The 21,574-nt window shown below is 43.7% G+C and overlaps 1 protein-coding gene across 1 annotated transcript in view; it reads left to right on the top strand.

Annotated features, from left to right (window-relative positions):
* Positions 1 to 21,574, top strand: part of T265_00010 (hypothetical protein) — a gene marked incomplete at both ends in the record, with an annotated part of 40,409 nt that overhangs the window by 534 nt on the left and 18,301 nt on the right. Inside the window, 15 exons of the mRNA XM_009163667.1 lie at positions 34 to 158; positions 479 to 535; positions 568 to 672; positions 715 to 805; positions 2,283 to 2,365; positions 2,406 to 2,488; positions 7,603 to 7,708; positions 9,344 to 9,467; positions 11,706 to 11,770; positions 14,107 to 14,219; positions 15,613 to 16,028; positions 17,523 to 17,691; positions 19,277 to 19,395; positions 20,261 to 20,450; positions 20,573 to 20,672. Coding sequence (XP_009161931.1) covers positions 34 to 158; positions 479 to 535; positions 568 to 672; positions 715 to 805; positions 2,283 to 2,365; positions 2,406 to 2,488; positions 7,603 to 7,708; positions 9,344 to 9,467; positions 11,706 to 11,770; positions 14,107 to 14,219; positions 15,613 to 16,028; positions 17,523 to 17,691; positions 19,277 to 19,395; positions 20,261 to 20,450; positions 20,573 to 20,672 — 1,946 coding nt within the window. The remainder of the gene's footprint in view (positions 1 to 33; positions 159 to 478; positions 536 to 567; positions 673 to 714; positions 806 to 2,282; positions 2,366 to 2,405; positions 2,489 to 7,602; positions 7,709 to 9,343; positions 9,468 to 11,705; positions 11,771 to 14,106; positions 14,220 to 15,612; positions 16,029 to 17,522; positions 17,692 to 19,276; positions 19,396 to 20,260; positions 20,451 to 20,572; positions 20,673 to 21,574) is intronic.

Here is a 21,574-nt window from a genome sequence, read left to right as displayed (position 1 = left end):
AACGTAGTCCGCCATTTCTTTCTCCTTGTTCAGGGTTGCTACGGCAGATGTTTGAGAAAGTTCATCCAGAACACACAACATTTATTGAAACAAAGCGCAAAGAGAGAGATGAGCGGCGCGAAGCCCGTCTTCGAGAACAGGCCGCTATATGTATACAGGTGAGAAATAATCCAAAGGAATTGATTCCTTGTGTAGAGAAATTGGAGGGGATTCAGAGATCGTAAACTGGTGCTTCATCACTTTCGGTAGGTCGTCGTTTCCGTTGTGTACTCTGATTCATTAACACTAACAACAGCACACAGTTTGACCAATGTTTGGTCCCAGACTCTGCAGGTTTGTCCATTTCACCTCTCTCATCGTGTAATCCGTTTCACAGTGGTCGACCTTCTTCGTGCTATCAAATACCTGTTATTCAAGTTCTCTCCGCAACACGATAAACAAGTATTCCTTGTGGTTTCTAATTTTCGAACTTATCTAGCGGTTTGAACTTCTCATACGTCATATTATGTCAACGATTGAAACGGCAAAGCCTGATGTGAGTTACTAATTTCTTGTGCTCACCAGCAGATTTCTTTTCTTGCACTGGCGCTCCGGAAAGCAACTTTGCTAGATTGGATATCTGTGACGAAGTGGATATTCGTCTACACATTACACTATTTATCCGAACTTGATGTGGGTCACTTTGCATATAAGTTACATTAAATTGTCTTGTAGCCTTGCACTCCAAGCGGTTCAAGGCTGCTCAGTTTATTCCTCTCGTTCCTGTTAGTCGTTACAGATTATTCGTGCTGGAGCTTTTATGATGGTAAGTTCCCAGTGTTATTTTCATGCCTGGTCACCTATCACCTTTGATTCGGTCTAAAATAGTATTTTGCTTTATCCGGTGCGAAAACAGCTGATTTGGTCTGGGAAACAGGCATCAAGTGTTGGATGGATTTTCACTTTCAAAGCACTGTTTGGGTCTTAAATCATATTTAGTTAAATGGGCTGAAACATTTTTTTTGAAGCAGTTCGGTCTGTAAGGATATGCTTTGAAGATGACCGAGGTAGACGGACAAAAGCATTTGGATTCTTTCGCACTATTTGAAATTCAGAAGTTGGGTGAAAGCAAAATGACCCATTTTCCGTGAACATAAAACAACGTCCTTACCGGTATTCTGTGTAACCTCGACATACCCTTACTTCAAAAACCTACGAACCCGAGTTATCTTTTTCCAGAAGTCAGTCTCACTAAAGTGGGGCCTACACCATGGAGATGTAGGGACAAAGACCAATCCAGCAGTTCTCGCTCAAGACAGTTCAGCGTAAAATCCGGCAGCTTGTCTCGCTATGGAGTATATAGCTCATTATAGTTGATTAATGGGACTGAACGTCTACGGACGATATGATCCTTTTCTGTGCCGGTCTGAACACTAGATTGGGATTTTCGTCGTTTGCCTCCTGCACTCTGCTTGCGCAAATTATCGTCTTCATTACTTCTATGAGTGAAGTGTCAATGGGTTTTTCGTGCACTTCCTTCGTGACTATCGATTTCTGTGATTAACTAATCTGTTAAAGGTCCTTAATATCCCGAAGGAATGAAGGTGATGATCAGAGCTGCTTTTATCAGCTACAGCGTAGTGTACCTGCTGCCCTATGGGGTGTGCAGTAATCAGGTAGCTTTGTACCGGACGAACGAGGGAACCATTTCACGGTGGTCTTAGTCCTCTGGTTCTGTTGTCCGCAAACCATCGAGCACCTATTTTGGTTGTCGATAGTGACATCAATTGCTACTTCAACTCCGGCTTCGAACTATTCATTGCTGCATGATTATTCGTCAGTATCATCATCGACAGCACGCCAGCGTTCAACACTGATCCTTCGCTGCCGTAAAAACCCGCTTTGTTTGCAAGCCTTATTATGAAAAAAGGAATAAAAATAGATTGGAAACCGATCTAATGCTAGCCTAACAATCATCTTCGGGTGCCTACGCCTTCAGACACTCATTCGAGCAATCTGGATAGAAACTGACAACAAGAATACCATTGACATCGATTATCAGCCATATATTGCAGCGTCTCCTACTAAGTGCAGTCTGGGTGACGGAGTCCCCATCCCGAAAGGTGAGTCGCACCGCCAGCAGCCATATTTTTCGTAACCTATTTCATACCTCCCTAACAGGTCAAAGGATTCGTGCGTGACCGTCTTGTTGATTTTTTCACTCAGCCGGATGTTCACTAGTACTCTGTTTATTCAGTAGAACATTGATGAGTCAAAACTTCTATGGCTTCTTGTTTCCACAGAAAAGTTGAAATCTTCAATGCAACAGCTGAATGCTGTCCTTCTTGACCACATGATACAGTATCAGCTGTATGAGAAGCTCCACGTATGTTGTTGAACAACACTTGTCAATCGTTTCCTCACAGCTTCTACTCTGTAAAGGTCTTGCAAGACATACCCCAGCATTTACCAGCACTTCTTTGACCGGCCTATTCACGCTTGCTGTGCGGTGAGTTTATCCACATCATCTTTTGACTGCATTTTCAAACTTTATGGGTCAACGACAACATTCGACACTGGTAACACGTATTTGTATCATTTTTATTAGTCTACCATTCGTGTTGTTTCGAGTAGAGTCATTTGTGTACATATGCAGGTAGTCTAACCCCGTTGGAATGAAATAGCTGTTGGTACGTAGGTGCTAGAATTGACTTCCAGAATTTACCTTATTGACAGCATAGAATGAACACTCCGAGTGTTGTTTTTGCTGAGGAATTCAGTAGGATGCCTACTTGGTTATCGATACATTTTTTTGGAATGTCTGTCAGTTATCGCATTGTGACGTCATCACAGTGAATTTATTTCTGAACCCTGTTGATGACAGTCAAACCGTACAGAGAAGTATTACAATGAACTTATCGCAACTGATTTCCATCATGTTGGTACGTTGCTGGCAGGAGGTTTAGAGCACTGTTGGGTGGAAATTCCAGCAGAACGGGTGATCCAACAGGGACGATGAATACATTACGATCTCTCTGGGATAATAAACTTCGGAAGATACTGAAAGAGCATTTCGTTGTGAGAACCGTATCGCAGAGTGTCATTTTAAATCCGAGGACGACGAACATGCAGGGGCCTGTCGCAAGCCATCGGCTGGCCCAAACATGGCGGCATAACAATGGGCACCGGCACCAGGTAACTTTTCGTCATCGGGCTGACGGCATCGTCCGTCAATTTCTCTAAGTTTCAAGGTAATACCACATCTCTAGTATAGCGCCATACCGGGAGAGCCCTAGCAACACATCAGGGTGGTGAGTTGTTAATGATGTTACCCTATAAGAGACACTGTCCGGCACGCAGTCATTAGAAAATGTAATAAATTTACCTGGGTTCCAGAAGACCATGTTTAGCAGGTGGTCTGGGGGGGATAGCCTGATGAACTACGTTGCTAAAAACGTGCGTCCTCATGTTACGCAAGTCCGCATGGACAGTGGTGCATTGGTAGACTCAGCTTTTTCAGAATGGCTCATGTGCCTGGCGGAATTGCAATGCATTGCATTTCAAACTCACGCCTTCTTACCTGGCAGTTCTCTACGCCGTTATCTCGGGTCACCGGTCATTCCGTGACCTGGAATGGGAATTACAGTTTTTCAAACTTACCTGAAAAATCGCTCAGCTCTAGAATCCTTTCGGTGCCTAGACCTCAGGTCACCCGAAAGAAGTACATAAGTTGTCCAGTCGAGATGCAGAAGTTGGGTTCGAACCATGGTGCTTGCTTCCAGTAAGCTTGCGCCTTAATCACTGACTTATCTCGATTTCAAAACTGAAGGCTGTCCCAGTGGTGGAATTTCGGCCACCCCCGATTTTGAGCTCTGTTCTTCGGCTGATCATAGACTCGTTTTTTTGGAGTACGAGTTCCGGTCGTGCGTGTCAGCTCGCCTTATCAGAGGAGTTGGTTTTCCATCGGTGTGCCTCCAAAAACGCTTGCTGTGCGAAGTTTTTCGCCATTCGGGATTCTGTGATTTCATTTGATCCGGAAGATTTTGCAGAGCATGCAAGGAAATCAGTCAAGAACCCGAACATGCTGTCTATATAGCTATACAAACAGTCCAATACACTACATTCTTGGTGCCTCTGGGCACGTAGTGACTTCTCGAGATGCGTTTCTTAGGGCCACCAAGTGCCGTGCTGGATTCTGCAGTTGGTGCATTTCTTTCACTGTCACGTGTCAGGTCTATGGATAGTGTTTTATCACGATAGCAGAAATTCATGCAACACGCTATCTCATAACAATTTAGCGGAATACATAGTGCTGAATACCTTCTGCTGAATCTCCAGTTCAGACTGATAAGAGGCAAAGTTTTAGGAATATTTATATTTGAACCAGAGCGAGACGCCGCTGAACGGAACACCGCAGTCAGGTACTGTAAGTTCGCTGCAGAATGTGAAAGTAAGTCCGCTTCAAATAGCGGTAGCGAAGCATCGATGTTGAACACTGATGTCATGATGTCGATGATGATGATGCAAATAACGACATTCGGACATTGGACTCGCGCAACAGTGTTTTGACCCGGAAACGCTTTGAATTGAGCATATAACCATCCGAACATGTTGAAGTGTTATGCCACCTTCACGGTGACAATCCCATGCACAGATTGTTGTTAAATAAAGGCTCCCAACAACTGAGCTGCTACACTCCGGTATCGATTACGAAATTGTCCGAGGTAATTTGCTCAGGCTTACACACGAGCTTTTATCTCAGTGTGAAAAAACTTGATGAGGCCTACAAATTTGTATGGGCAGCCAAGTTCTTGTAGAATGATCTACAGTGCCTTCTCTTTTGACTGAGTCGAAGGATTTGTTACAAACCACAAACATTGCGTAGAGCCGTTGCTTCTGCCTTGCGGCAGACATATATATATATATATATATATATATATATAATGATTAGTACAAACTTGGTCAATATAGAGTTGTATTACACTGTTTTTTTTCTGGCTTCCAGCTTCATTACCCCAAATAAGTATTGCAGCTGGGACGTATTCTGGTGATCGGTGTTGTGATCGTACCCCATGCTAAACTGTCGATCAACTGAAGTCAAATTCACTTAGAGAGAGTTCGTTGATATGGTGCAATAGCGTATCTGCAGCATTTGACGGTTGACCAGTTAAACTCAGCCAATAACAGGGAGTACCTCCGTTCTGATTTTTCCTCTTGGAGAGTGAATTGGTCTTTCAGTACACTAGAGTTGTGTTCCTCAGGAGACTCTCCCTTCAAGGGGATTGTAGTAGAACTAATTCCGTGGTACCAGAATTCTTCGATAAGGCTCCTTCCTCTCTCTCTATGTATGAGAACAGCTATCCCTTATTGCTGCGTATGGAAAGCTACATGTCATCGTCCGTTTTCAGCAGATACTTATTAAAGTCTGACGAGTCTGAATCATGCAGCTTATAGTAAAGTCCCCATTAATCCGGTCAGCAGGCGCAAGTGACGAGAATTTAAAAATATCTTTCACCAATCGTCTTCGTCAGACATACGTTATAGGATGAAAACCACTGTGCTAAAGGAGAACAGAAGGCATAGAGTCGCATAACACAGGTCTTTAGCCATTTCTGTGCCTGTGGGATAGAATAAGGATTTGAGTCTGTTGTTTCTAGGCGCACAAAAATAGTCGCTTGATTCTATTCTGCCTAGTCTCGTGGAATACCAACTTTTGATGGTTAGGATTGTGCAGCATGACGGTGATTGACCTACCGAGGACCAGTCGAATGAACGGTCGTGGTCGAGAGAGGCGGGTCTTGACTGACGTCCTGATGACTGCTGTTCCTCTAAGTCCACTATCTATTTAGGAGGGTACTTGGCCTTTCTTTACGTTCAGCGGCTGTCCGCTCTACTAGTGTCAGTACGATCGTACCTGTTGGTCGATCCATAAATGGGGTAGATGATTACGCGACAATAAAGACCCCCTGAAACCCAAATCCACTGAGATCTATCATGAGCGAGCATTTATCAACCTCACCACAGTTTGGCAATGCGGACAGTCAACCAACTACATCTCATTCGGAAATATCCAACTTCCATCTGTTCGAATGGCTCTTTTGAACTTGGTCCAGTAATTGGAGTAATCCCAGGGAGTTCCCCAGATGTGTTTTCCGTTGATACTGGGTCATTATTCTCTAATTCCCATATGCACGACAGTTGACGTTTTGTATGCCCGCGAAAATATTCTGCCGGGTATTCCATTAGTTTTCCTAAGAGACCTCGTTCTCTAATGTGCTGAAAATATACGTCTTATTTTCGAAGATGTTCCGCGCTTACCTATTGACGGTTCTCCGGTTAGTAGTCGTTTAGGTTCCGTTCCCACATATGCCTTTCTAACTTTGACAGTAAACGAATTGAGGTGTTATCGCACGCCCCACGCTCCAAAAGAACTATGTAAGAAATATCATTGTTTTGGCTCCAGACCAATATTTCTGGATAATAAACGTCAGCACTGGTAACAAGCTGGCAGAGGCATTTTTGAAGTAGGCCGTGTTATACAACCGATATCCTGAGAGTTTCATACGGATATACCACATCGTCGGAAGAAAACTCTCATTTCGGAGGTGATCGTATTCGTCAACGGCAGCTAGCGTCTCATTAATCCGGCACAGTGGTTGGTTTACTTCACAAAGAATGAGTGAACACCAGCCAAAGTATGTAATGAACATAGCGCAACAGTAGCCACGAGACGCACGTATTCACCAAGCCCTTCCTTACGTCAGGTTGTTTGATTGACCCCAGTCAACCATACAGAATCATCCTAAGCAATCTCAACTGCCGAATAACAGCATTCATCGGAGCTTTACCGATTAAAAAGAACCATTCATCCTACAAACAGCTGGTCAAGCTATCTGTGTAATTCTGAACCCATTCCATTCTTCCTACCCTACGCATATTCTCCAATGTTTTTTCTGCGTATACCTTACGTGGACGGCTAATAGTATTAGAAGTGGTAACACGTCGTCACTTGTGCTCCCTCCCCTTTTTTGTTTGAGATTAGGCTTACCGTAATCCCTTTGGACGTTTATTCAGCTATTTCATAATGAATGAAGATCGACGCATTCCGAGGCAGTTCACCGAGTTTCAGTAGGCATTCATCGCGCGAGCCCTTTTTTGTTTGAGATTAGGCTTACCTTGATCCCTATGGACGTTTATTCAGCTATTTCATACTGAATGAACATCAACGCATTCCGAGTTTCAGTAGGCATTCATCGCGCGAGATCGTTCAAATAGTTGGAGCGCGAATTGGCTGATCGGAAGGTCTGTGGTTCGACCCTGATCTCTGCCTCTCAACTTCCCCTGTCTAGGCCTGCCTGGGCTGGAACTATCCCAGCCCTCATGCTTCCTTCTGAGAGCATGGCAGTTTGCCATCGATTGGTATTCGTCGTCGAGATTGTTGCATAATGATGTTTGATACACAATGCGACCCGTTCGGGTATACTCCCCTCACTGCAAACACTACGTTACGATTAGCGTTTCTTTTTCAGGTTTCCGGTGTGTTCATTCTGGCGCAGTTTTGCTGTGATTTTATTCATGTGAAACAAAAACTAACTACTTGTTTTGGTTTACCTTCTTTTTCAGTCCGTTGCTGTATTCAAATTTCAACAAGAGCAAGCTGATTATATTTACTTCTCAGATTCTAACCGTCCCCGGTTTAATTCTGCACGTTAGTTCAATGATGAATGAGGTCAGTGTCTTTTCCGTTCATCTGTAAACATTAGTTTCGGGGCCTCGCTAGTCAAATGTTTTCTGTCGTCTGAGTGGGGTGTCCATTTGTTCGTACACCGAGTCTTACTCTTGGAGTATTGAACAACTTCGGATATTTTCAGTTTGTCTGGCTCTTTGCACACCCTCTTCATCACCAGTTCTGTTTGTCTTCAGCGTTTCAGGCTGCGTTATCGATAGTAGCATAAGTAACAAGCCATCATCATCATCGACAGCATGACATCAGTGTTCAACACCGATGCTTCGCTTCCGTATTAGCGTAACGCGTTTATTTTCCCAAGCGTTTGATCTTCATTTCAGGATGTTTTTATTAGCTTTCCCCATCCTCAGGGTATGTTACGCAATGCAATTCATGTATATTGCTTTTTATCGTAGAACTGAATGCAAAACCAGTCATCTCATGGATTAAGTAGTGTGTATTCCACTTTTGTTATCCGTATCGGTGAGTAAGTGATTATGTGGGCTCGCTTCATCTCACCCAGTGTATGAACGGCGATGAAGTGAACTGTAGCTAAGTTTCTGACCATTCCTCAGGGTATGCGTAAATGTAGGGAAGCGCTATCAGGACTGGTATTCGGCCCTGTACATAGGGGATCACGACACTTAAGGCCGAAATGAATAAATGATACACTCAAGAAATCAACCTGCTTCTGAGGTTACGCCTTCCGATCGAAACGCGCGCCAAATGAAAATGAGGAAAGTACATGAATCATTCTTGAAAGAATGAAACCAGCAGACCAATAGTGGGAAAATGATCCAACCCATGATCTGTTGCGTTATTCACAGAGGTGTCAGAGTTTACAGGGCTGCCCGATTATGGGTCACACTGCTAGAATTAAGCGTCAACTGCTCATGATTAATGTGGAAAAACATGAAACCTATGAGACTAATTTCAACAACTCCCGTCTATCGTATACTCCCAAGGACCCGGTTGAATACACTAATCCAGAACCCATGTGGCCATACATCTGGCCAACCTCGTGAATTTGGTGCCTTTTTTCGAACTGTTCGAAGATCGAATTATCAGCCTTTCTGACTGAATCGTAATACGGTGAGAATATTGATCGTATGTTCCATACTACTACATTCTTGTTGTTAGGATGGTGGTATAATCACTGAAAATCCCATCAAGTGTGAATGAACACCTCGCTTTTGTGTAGAATAAAGGGAGGTGCATTGCATTCGTTAACAAGATTACCTATTTCTGAGGCTCATTTTATTAAAGCTGTCTGAGGCATGATCGTACCCTCCAAGTGACAACTTGAATTTCTTGCCTCCCGGTTGAGAACCAAGTCGGTTTCACTTCTCTTCAGGGTCCCTCAGGTCTCTTCTGTTAAATTGACAAGCCTGTCCTGAGTAGCCGAGATAGTCCGTAAAAATTGCAGTCTTACGAGGGGTTTGCGCAAGATTTTGTCGTTTATGACTAGTAATCCCAGTTCACTTGTGTATTTCCACTGTCAAAACGACCACTCCGTACCTGTTCCAAACGGTTTTTGTACTGGTGTGTCACCTGCTGCCCCGCTAGCTGTTCCAATGTGTAGATTAATTGTTCGTTTGCTTTCTTTCAGCACCGATTTTTATTCATCTATCTTTCTAGTCCTACGATATCATCGTGAAAGAACGGTTGTGTTCAAAAGTTATCCTACTCTATCACAACCATGCAGAAGAATTGGAGCTACTGGTGTCCTCCGTCGAAGGACCTTACGTATTGTGCTTCATTGGTCAGTCTCGTGCGTTTTGTCTCCTTCCCCCGTGCGTACATTTTCCGTGGAGCCACGGTTTTCCAGTCTAGGGCCTTTCACTTAGTGGACTGGTGTAGGAACGATTATGTGTCAATTTATAACTTGTGAAAAAAGACAAAAGTGCCGCCCTGTGTGGTGTGATTGTATGACGTCATAAAACTCGATCGAATTCAGAACCAAATGTGCTTCTAAGTATTAGATTACTGTTTCATTCATTCCTGTTCCTATGCGCTTTTAGGACGATTTCAGTACGTTTTGTGTTCTTGAATTATCCTTTATCGACAAGAAACCTCCATCTGAGAAACATCGAAGAACGAAACGATTGTGACAATCCCCTTTCTGTTACGCTGCGGATGCAGTATCCGCCTTTTACAAGCGACCACTCAAGAGGATCCTACTTTTTGTGATATGAATCTACTGCGCTGGAAAATTTTTTTGAGTAATCGGGCAAGGAACGGTCAAGAAGAAAAATCACTGTACCATTGTTAGCTTCATCCGTGGTCTTGATTTCATTTGGATTCTCAGATAAAGTGAAATCAAGCGAGCTACACTTTCTCAAGTTCGGCACTAGATAAGAAATCGTCAGGTTATGATTGAGTGTAACTCGCATCAGTTGCGCAGCCCTCGTGCACGATAGTGGTAGCTTTACCGGTGGCTATTCCACGGAATTTCGTCCTCCACTGAAAAGATCAACGTTGCGTGCGTTAGAAAAGCAAGAGAGACTGTAGGCGCATGCTTAAAAGTAGAATGAAAGCCTTATAGTTAGCTATCAGTTATGTCAACTCCCGCCTCCAGTGCACAGCTACCCACCCCACTTCCTAAATCATCGGTGAACGAAACTATGGCTGCTATAACCAGTGTACAGCAAATACGTGATTCTTACAGCTGATAATGATGTTGATTATAAGTTTGGGAGGAGTTTCGCACAGCTCAAAACAAAGAAACAACTGACTAAAGAGTCAGGCTGCCAGATGTAAATAGACCATGCAAAGAAACGCCTCTCTGCTTGGAACTAGAGAATAAGAAAACATATCAGCAATTTTCTGGCTTGAACAGAAACTCCATCACTCCTAATTTGCGCACCGGTGAAATGCCCCCGATGATCGTGACTTTCCTTTCATAACTCGCTAGTTGTAGCTCACTTTTTCTGATCGTTTCAAATTGTGGTTTTGTTTTGAGTTCAACCTCCGATTAGGCAATACCTCAAAGTGGCTTAGACAGTTTGGATTCGGACTTCTCAATGAGAAAGCGATTGGTGCAAGCAAAATCGTCCTCTTCACACACTACACGCACCGTAGCTCTAATGGTTTGTGTGTGTGTGTGTGTGTGTGTGTGTGTGTGTGTGTGTGATTGGTGCAAGCAAAATCGTCCTCTTCACACACTACACGCACCGTAGCTCTAATGGTTTGTGTGTGTGTGTGTGAAACAAGGTCAAGTTGCCACAAATTAGGTATGTTAGGTTGAGGTTGTCTGAAGATTCCTGGAGAACAAAGTTGGGGACAGACCTCTCATTTGGGTTTGGGTGTTTTTCAGTTGTTCCTGGCGTTCAACTAGGCAATAGTGAGTCCGTGTCGTATTTTTTGAAAGCGGCACCCATCGTTTGTGATCAGTGTGCATCCCTCAACTACCTGATTCGATTCAGCGTCAGTCCGACATGAAATAAGCCATTTATATGCAAATTGAAATGGTATGGATGTTAGAGTCGCTTTAATTTCTTCCGCACATGTAGTCCATAGGCATCCTCAGGATTCACTTTGGCTGATATATACAATAACGAGGTATCGTCTTATGGAAAGATCGGCTCACTACCTGTTCCTTTGTGTTCGAAAACCCATCAGATGTGCTTAATCCAGAATTTCTTACATTACCGCTTCTCATTTAGACACTAAATCGGACTTATGTGGAGCTAAACACTCAGTCGCAAACTACGATGGTGTCAACATGGAACTCAGATGCACTTTTCGTTTGTATTGTTCTTCATTCGAGTGTGTAGTTCAAAGTCTGTCTCAGGATTTAGTCGTATCACGGGTCTTGTCATGCTACCTACAACGACTGATTTTACAAATGTAAAAGCTATTTTTCATCATTGTTGGATGCTTTCATCGCTACATGCACCCATATTAGTAGTGCTATCCACCGGTCCCTCTGTTTTTACATTCCTGCATACGGGTGATATCTGGCTCTTTTTTGGTGCTCATCTCAACCCCACTTCAACAGCCAATCTGATACAACTCAGTCTACTTGAAGAAGAGGTGATTGCGCTCCACTGCTCTGAGTTTTGTGTGAGTTTCTACTTTACCTCGATAGTTTACGTCTTGTAGCTGATTTTGAAGTTACTTAGCAACCACCACCATTTTGACGTACGGGTTTTACCTTCCTAACCATTAATTAGCGGTTGTGTTCATGCAATAACTACAGGAGCTATTGATATTGTTCGACTTTACTGGTGTTTCGGTGGCGTCTCCTTTTCTGTGTAGAGAAATGATTCGGCTTTTCAGCATAGTTTGTCTTCACTTGGAGGACGAAATCTTCATTAGAAATTATCAAGTCATAGTACAATCAGATTCCGATAATCATGTGGATCAATACACATGGTATTCTTCTGTGCCGCTCCATGAAACGACAAATCTAGGAACAATTCATGTTTGTCGACGCATTAATGAACTTTGCGTACCATGTTCCATCCTCATTCACCGCTGGGTTCCTCCCACTGTCAGTCCATTAGTGTCTTTTGTAGATCATTCGATTTCCAGTCGATTCAATTATTGACTTGTCCTTGCTTTTGGGCCCTCTATTTCTTAGGCTTTTGTATCATTATTGCCTTGGCTGGCGATCAATAAACTGTTAGTAATGTGAGGAGATTGGACAGTTTTTCAATGGAGATTTCGTCCTGCAAGTGAGGCTAATATGTGCTAAAAAGCCAAGAAGCATTGTACAGCTGTTACGTCCTTTTTGGGAATCACAATCAGTATGTGTCTAACAAAACCTCAGAACTTAGCTGTTCCCTATCTAACCGCAAGTTAATCACACCGCTGATCAGCCGCTCGTGGCCGAATGATCAAGTCTTGGGTTCTAGACTCTCTGAGATGTGCACCCCTGCTGAATAACAATAAGGATGAAACATCTGTACAGTGCTTATCGCTTTTCAATTTTTGGGAACACAATCAGTATGTGTCTAACAAAACCTCAGAACTTAGCTGTTCCCTATCTAACCGCAAGTTAATCACACCGCTGATCAGCCGCTCGTGGCCGAATGATCAAGTCTTGGGTTCTAGACTCTCTGAGATGTGCACCCCTGCTGAATAACAATAAGGATGAAACATCTGTACAGTGCTTATCGCTTTTCAACGTAGATTTTCTTTGCCTTTCGGGATAAAATATGCACTAAAATTTTTATGTTGCTTGTTAATTCCCTCCAGTCGTCCTCTTCCGAGGCCGAGTATTTGTAGTGCGATCCTTAATAGAATTCAACCCTAGTGCATCTACTGCACATGTGTGTGCGAGCCTGCATTGCTGTTATATCGTCAAATATGGGTGCTTCGCCACGCTGTCTTGTGACTCAGCTTTGAATTAATACACCACTCCCCTTCAACTCCCGGCAAAGACCAATGGGCGTCCCAGTCTACTTGCTGAAATCGTCGGTGATGCTCACCGGATCGAAAATAGTGAAATCGTCGGCTCACGGGATCGAAAATAGGTACAATCGAAATACGAATCCTCTTAGGCTCAACTATGAGCCTGTGACGATTTTTGGGAGGACACCTATTGAGCTGAAGCTTCCTAGCACTGATTTTCTTTGGTCACAAAAAATGACCCTCATTATGATGTGGTCTTCGAGTGTGTGACCCTGTCGCCTCATCAGTTTGATTGTTTCATCGTACCATCGCTGAGTGTTATTGCTTTGTATTGGTGTTTGATCGTATAATCGAACATATTGCCCCCCTAGAAGACTCACCTAAATCCCTTGTGTGGCGTTTGTTCGGCAGAACGACTGAACAGTCTTTTTTGATCTCATCTTCAGCAGGTGGATGGTGATCGACCGAACTCCAACTGGCTCACCTGGTATTCGCTTTTTTTTACTCCTGCTAGCTCGTGGTCCGTATGTAAAAACGGAATAGTTTTATCCTCCTAAACCATACGGCGATATTCTGCTTAGCAGTCGTAATTCGTAAAGATACACGCAGTTGCGCGAGGACCATACCTTTTTCAACATAAGATAGCGAATAAAACGGTTGTGTCTACAAAGACCAGTCCACCTATGAATAGGAAAGGCCGAAGTAACATTTAGGCAGATTAGCGTTGGTTCATGGTGATGGTAATCGGATGGTAGAAATTCGTGGAACCGGGGGTTGCTATCAAAGAACAAATTACGTTCAGTAATGCACTCAAAATGCCCACTACTAGCAGTGCCGATTCGTCTTCGCGACGATTTTGCTGACTACTAACTTGTCTCAGTTCTTCCAGTGTGAAACTGAAGAATTTATGTGAGAATTGTTAACATTCCATCCCTTTCGCACTTTCAGTTCTCTCCACGGAATGCGCTAGCCAAATAGATAATTCTTTGATTGACAACCTGTTTTTCATGTTGACAACACGTTGACGTTGTCTTCCATTTTAGGTGGTGTTGTCAAAGCTTATGCGCCACTTGAGTAACTATGTGGGGAGTAAAAAATCCAATCTCTCCAGCTGGCATCCAATTCTGGGTTGGTTTGCACAACCTCTGGATAACTCGTAGGTTATTTGGATGCATAATGCACACCCCATACATTTTTGTATAATTTGTATCCATAATAAGCTCTACTCTTTTATAGGTGCTCGTGTTTGTCTGTTTGTACACCACGTTATTGACTGTTGTTTTTGAAACCGTTCTTATCTTATATGTGCTGCTGAGGACACACTTTGCCGTCAGGCATAGCTATTACGTGTAAGTGTGACCTTTCCAAGGGTCCTAGCGTGAACTGGATGGCCGAACTGAGGGATGAGTTCCCCCACACAACACAATTGGAACCCCTAAATAGGGAATAGATAGTTGTATGTGATCAGTTTGGACGTGCGTTTTCATTGACAGTGTGTTGTTTCTTGCTGAACGGTAGTGCAACTCTGTATCGGTTCCTTGGCTTCCCGCTCCTCCCAATATGGTATATCAAAAGGCACGGTAGCTCTACCCAGCCCTTTATGGAGACAAAGGCAAATCATTACAATTGTATTTATAGGGTAGTCACGGTGTTCCACAAGGTCGTACCAGCTTCTCAGTGAGGGGGGCGAAAAGCGTCGAGTCAAAGATGCTTGACTCGGATTGGCCGGCATTCAGGGCATCCTGCACCTGACACATCCGTCCAACTAATGTGATGTTCGGTTATTAGGGACGGCTGGCCTCCGGACACACTTACCCAGAGTTTAGGTAATGATTCTCAAGCTACATTTGTAATGTACTACTCATAAGGTTGCTGAAAATCCATCGACAGCCCACGACCGGTTTCGCCCTTCTTGGGGCTCATCAGGTAGGCGCAGTCCCCGGGTTTCCGTCAACCTTATGTTCTACTTGAAACCAAATTACACGAAATTAGCGAATATACACTCATCTGCGAACTAATTTGGTTCTTTCGAGAGACTCACCTGGAACCCAGCTGAATCACTCGTTTATGATGTTCTCAGGCAAATATACATGTATCGCGATATTTCAAATATCGTAGCGACTGAAACATGAGGCGACCTGGTGCTGCACATTCAGTTGCCTGAGAACATCATGAACGAGAGATTCAGCTGGGTTCCAGGTGAGTCTCTCGAAAGAACCAAATTAGTTTGCAGATGAGTGTATATTCGCTGATTCTCAAGCTAGTTTGGTGCCGTCCCAAGGATGCTTCCCCTTCTCCACGATGAAATTGGTCTCCTTACCAGATTTTCCGATTCAACCCCCAAAATGTCTGAATGGTTCTACTAACATTATATTTGGTTTATTATTCACCAGTCTTCGGCCAATTATCTTCAACTCCTCGAGTCCCCCCTTGGAACAACCCCACCCCCTTCTGGTTTGAGAATAATCATATTGAAGTTTGTGCCAGTTTTACAAACTCTGTGCTATTTAACTACATTACGAGTTATCCAATAACATTTCTTCCTACAGTCTACAGTCTGCTATGCTGTTCGTTACGAAGCAACTGCGCCTTTTATGGAACAATCGAATGGTCCGTCTTCTTTTCGGGGACCTGTACGCTCAGACTGAATTGGATGAAATTGCTGGAGCATCTAGCGGAGCCTCTAGTTCTGCGAAAACTCATTCTGGGACCGCGCCGAAAAGTGGGCGATCACACATCGAACTTTATGCCGGTCGTGTACGCCACGAGTTGACACATTTCTTCAATCAACTTGCCGGTGGCAAACTGGGCAAAAGCAAAAAGCATTCGAACTCACTTTCTCTCTATGGACCCCACACCAGTCTGTATGGACCGCAGGACTTGCCCAGATCACTCAAAGCTGTTTGTATGTTGTATTGTTTCAACGTCGGAAGCCTCAGAGAGATCAAGAATGATATTTTAGCGGGTAAGTTCACTCAGACTGCAACACCATGCCTGGCTGCTACTCCCGGATTATGTCTGCACATCCTGACGTATCATTTCCTGCTTTAGCAACATACGTTTACAGGCGTGGTGAACCACTTTAATCGAACCCGAAAACGTCTCTTCGTGGAAGGGTGGAGAACCGTGTTGCATGGTTTCATGTGTTGGCGAGTGTTTCCCATCAACTTCCGGAAAGTGGGATTCCTATCCCGTCACTTCGCTTGTAGAAATCGTTCCCTGCATTCAAAGCCCGTGATTCGTAGCATCGTGAATATAAATTCAGCGTCACCGAAGTAATTGTTCACTTGTTCCGTCTCGTATGATTTAAGTAAGAGGCATCCAACACAAGTCATTGGACACATACTTATATATTAGCAACAAAAAGGATCAGGGTTTTCGAAAACCTGATAAGTATTGAGCACTCTTCTTTATTCTATTCTGGGGTTTCAACTGTGAAGTGTTGGTGTATCTGAGTTTAATCTATAATCGTCCATAGGTGTAATGGGTCGGTGTATTAACGACACGTTTGGTGATAGTTAACTGGTGAATTTGAGTCACTGATGTGGGGCATTTAGTTATGGCTTCTTTCGCTGAAAACATTGGACATTTGCTTGGAGGGGCCAGAAGTTGTTTCTCTATTGGTCCTTGGACCGTCTGTTTGTTCAGGAAGGAGCAGCAATGGAGAGAAATCAGGGCATTCAAAACCATGTCCCTGACAGATTAGTTTCCTCTTAAGGCTTTTGTCCATCGTGATATGTTTCCCGTGGTCTGAAAAATACCAGTGACTATCCACTTAACTCGTTTTCATAGTTGGGAATACAGTGCACGCAATAATACTGTGACCCGACTCTCTGTTATTAAAGTGTAGTTTCGTCATCATTTCATCTGTAGGGTTGTTTTTCGAATTAATATGAAAAGTTACGCTGTATGTTATCAAGCAAAGGGGCAAATTGGATGTGAACTACTTATGTGGTCACTTGGAGGCAGTGTTGCCAACTTGACCGTGATCTCTGTGTCACAACTTTGTTCCGTGTGCAAAAGGTTACCCGTATACGAACCATCGTTCATTTTCGCTGTTCACCCATTCTGGACGAAAGATGGAATGCTCACCCAGCAAAATCATCTTCTGACAATAATTCATGGAATCATCTGAAGCGAACCGTCACTGGAATGACTAAAGAAAGGAACATTCTTGCTAATGCCCTCTTGCCAAGGGTAGCTGAAACCAGAAGCCGCAAGCTGTGTAAACCAGAGTAACGAAGATACAGTGAGGCCATAAAATACCTCACAATTGCAGTATCTGAGATTGATAAAAAAACGACTGAAATCAGACGCATATGTGCACTTCTGGGTTGCTTCGACCGGCATTTACTTTAGGTGGATCACACACGGTGAGGCACAAAATCCGTACCAACAGAATTAGCCACTTGCACGTGTTCATCCATTGGTGCTGCGCTTTTTATCGTTTTATTTCTAGGCCTGTCGCTTGGAGACTTACTTCCACGGCTCTGGCGCCTTATCGCTCGATGTGGAAGTGTGGTTGACTGGGTGAAAATACTGACGGATTCGAATCCTGTCTGGCATTTGGAACCCCACGCCTCCCACTTGATGCACATTTTTACCGCTGCAGCCAGTAATCTGCTCAGGTATTCACTTTGGTTTGTTTGCAAATGATTTTCGCGTTAAATCTGGATCATACACGCGCTGCTAACCTGCTGGGTTGTGGTCCATTCCACTCGCAATTGCTGCTGCGTAAGACGAGTGTCAGCCTGTTATCTGAGATCGTTCATGTTTCCTCACTTATTCCCAATTTTCGGCGTCTTACCTACCAGTATTTTGTCCAAAAATATTCGGTCGTACAAGGTAATGGGGGACGCGTGATTTCCAGCGCCACTGGTCTCGAATTCGACAATAATGCATTTGCTAGCTTATATTTATGGGGCAGTCTCCGGTTAGCATTTTTATCGGGATTCGTTTGCAATCGGAGGTGGCGACTTTCGTCCCAAAGATAGGCCGTTGTGCAGAAAATTGATGTTTGTGTAACTGCTCTTGAGTCGTACTTTGCGCAGCTAACCAGCGGCCAGCTCTTATGTTAAGATTAACTGGCTCCATGGATATCGCGGATTATAGATCTCCATGATCACCGATCGGCGGGCGGTGCAATCTGGGCCATTCTCATTTCCACAGGCCTAAACAGTCTGAACCCCCAAAAGCAGTCACCAGGTTTAAAGGTACAACAACAATTCATACACGAAAATGAGAGGCTGCCTTGTTCATCAGTTCCTCTTTCGTTTTGCAAGGAACATTTGAGGACTAAATTTCCCCGTTTTGTGGGATGTTTACAGGTGCGTTATTTCGAAACGGTGTTGATGGAAATCAGGGTTTGTCGATCAACCGTAACAAGACGTCTTACGGATGATGGGGCATCCGTAAAATAGGGCGAGTGGAATAAAGCCTCGTACATCTTACCCTGGTTCAAAAACTAATCTTTTTTTTCTATCCTTTTAGGTATTCTCGATTTGTATTAAAACCTTTTCCCGTTTGATTGCCTCCTCAACCGGATCATTGGGTATATAGGGACTAGAAGTACTTGAGGGTCTTGATGGCAGAGTCTCGTAGCGTCCATGCTGTTCCAGTGTCGTTAAAATGCCTTAATTTTGATTGTCAGTCTCCAGGCCGACCTGTGCGGGACGTAATGATTGATACGGTCGAATGTAAGTCTCATTCTATCAAATGCACCACCTAGGAGGACAACTTTGTCATTGTACTCTAGGGCAGGCATTCACTCACAGTGTCGTGTGTACTTCACTACCTTCAGTTGAGTGAAACTCACTCTGGTTAGAATAGATGGGAGTTCGATAATGTTTGTGAGAAATTCGGTCGCTCACCAGCGGTTCTTAGGTTTTGGTGTTCATTTACTAACTAAGCCTCTTCACCTCAAAAAATCTCTTTCCCTACACTCCACTTCCTCGTATTTAACCTGAGGGCATGTCGGATGCATTTACCTGAGTCGCGCTCTCAGTTTCTTTGATTTAGTGTGTGAATTTCCCTATACTACGTAGCACCCAATCCCCGCGCCCCCAGAGCAGATCAAGGTTACATTTTGCCCGCTTATTTACACATATACACAGCCTCGGTTAATAGCTATACTAAGAATGATTTCATCACACTCGATTAGCTGACCTATTCATCGTCTTAGTGAATTCTTGTTTACTTACTGTTGTGATTCAGCATCCTGGATGATGTCGAACTCTTCCAGTTGAACAAGTCTTTCTCTGTCGATGAGCTTTGCTCCATGGGAACCTTTTTCAACCATCTTGTTTATGAAACTGTCATGGCAGTCCCCGATCGTAAGTGCTCCGATTTCAATATGTACATGTTCGTTTGTATACTGTACACTGTTTCTCTGACTAGCACAAGGCCGTTGTAATACAATCACAATAACTTCTCCACCCATTTGTGCTGCCAAATCGCGTCGATTCCCTTGATTCTTCAGTCGTAATGTATAGTGGGCGAATAGAAGTAAGCGGTCAGTAACGGGACCACCACCGCATACTGCATAAACATCACCTCAGGTGATCTTAGGCCGAGACGATTTCCACAAGTTACCATCAGATTCGTTTTCTACGGGGAAATGAGAGACGGATCAACGCGTTTGGCTTTGGCGGTGATATTAACCCACAGCGACCCTAGTGATATGATGTAACCCTCTCTCAATCCTCCCTGTTTGATTTTATAGAAAAAGATAGAGACTTGGATTTTTCAGTATCTCGGAGTGTGTTTTATGGATAACTCACGGCTTCAGTCGACGAGTTACGTAGGGGACTACTGTCGTTCCTTGACAAATCCAGGTGCTATACGGAGACAAGCCACATACTTTGTACTGCAAACTGTATGTGTCCCAAGCGATATTGGCTTGTTCCTCCTGAGCACTATCTTGAGAACATTAAAATCGTCCAAATCTTTCACGTGTAAGAGGGCATGTCGACCCCCCGACCGTCGTACACTATAAAAAGTGTATATGTGTGCGTCCGCGCTTCAACGAACAATTCAGAGCAAACCTAATTCTTGCTCTTAAGCTCCGTTCAATGTGCACATGCAGCTGCTAGGATCAACTAAGATGTTAAGGAATGTGTCCTTATTTATATTTAAACATTGAAACTTCAGTTTTTAGATACTTACGTCCATAAACTCACTTTGTTCTTCTCTTCATAGCGTGGAAGTTATGTAGTGGTAGCGGGACAAACGCAAAAGACGCTTCCACCACCAAGGCAGAGTGTTCTCCATCTCCACTGTCCGTGACCACCTTCCCCGATCTTTTCTCCATGTGTCTGCGATTACTTTCTATCATCCACGAACGTGATAGCCGCTATCAGTTCACCCCTGCGAATTTCTGGCTTCTGTCGTAAGTACACCCCCATCGTTTTCCCGAACTCATGCCCACCGATGTCATTCCATTCTGTTGACTACTTTCCTAATGCTTGCTTTGAATGGATACCGAATAGATACTTTCTCTTATCTTGGCAGGAATCTTAGAATTTCGACACTGTTAGCAGATTTGCGCAAGCCAAAACCTCATGCACTGTTCCTACTGAAAAACGTACCTCACATCATACCCCACAAGGAGGTAAGTGACTGATCATTTTGGTACTCAATCCTCTAGGTGCTAGCATTCCACCAAGGCATAACTCAGTTCAGTTTTTGATGGTCATTGTTGGGTTCAGTATCTTTCGCCTAGCGTTGAACCGATAAAAGCAGTATTTTTGGATGCCGTTCAAAGTTCTGCTACTTTAACTAATTCTGTTCTCACCACAGTACGCTGTGAATGTGTGAATTTAAGTGAAAATTTCTCAAGGACGGGCATGATTACGAGTTGGATGGCACCTTGCCTCTTTACCCAACTTCACCTTAAACTGATCGACCTCTTTCTTTTTAGCGTAAGATGCATCACTTATCGAAAAATGGCGTAGATTCAGGCCATTCATTCTTTTAGTGCTTTTGCAGTTGAACACTAAAAGAAACTCCTGTTTCAACCATATTTCATGCTTCCTTCACCAACGTATTCCGTTTAAAGGTCGACTTTCTAGCTTCCCTGCTCAATATTCATCCACCCAGACGCATTACACTGTCTAGTTGGCGTACCGATCCAAGCGAATCAGGATACGACCCCTGAAAAACTATTTGGTTGAGAAGTGTCAGAGATTCGATTGTTTTATTTGAATTTCACTTTAGCATCGTCTTTAGTTGTGAGTCGTTGCTTAACCCCATAGAAAGTAGACATTGTCTAATTGTCCAGGCCGATGCAGGACTAGTCGGGAATGAACTTGCTGAACCTCGCCTACAGAACTGCCACCTCAGTTTCCACGGTGCATTATCCTGGTCTGAAAGGAGTAAAGGGCAGTGAAAGTCCTGGACTCACTGGCTGTTTCTCTCTTTTCTTGTCAATGACTGTTCACTATTCATGATACATCGACACTGTGTCGACACATTTGCAAAGTGGATGACAGTTATGTTCCCGGCCTGGCCTGA

This window comes from Opisthorchis viverrini (assembly GCF_000715545.1).
Source record: "Opisthorchis viverrini unplaced genomic scaffold opera_v5_1, whole genome shotgun sequence".
NCBI lineage: Eukaryota > Metazoa > Platyhelminthes > Trematoda > Opisthorchiida > Opisthorchiidae > Opisthorchis > Opisthorchis viverrini.
This window is presented reverse-complemented; position numbering and strand designations above follow the sequence as displayed.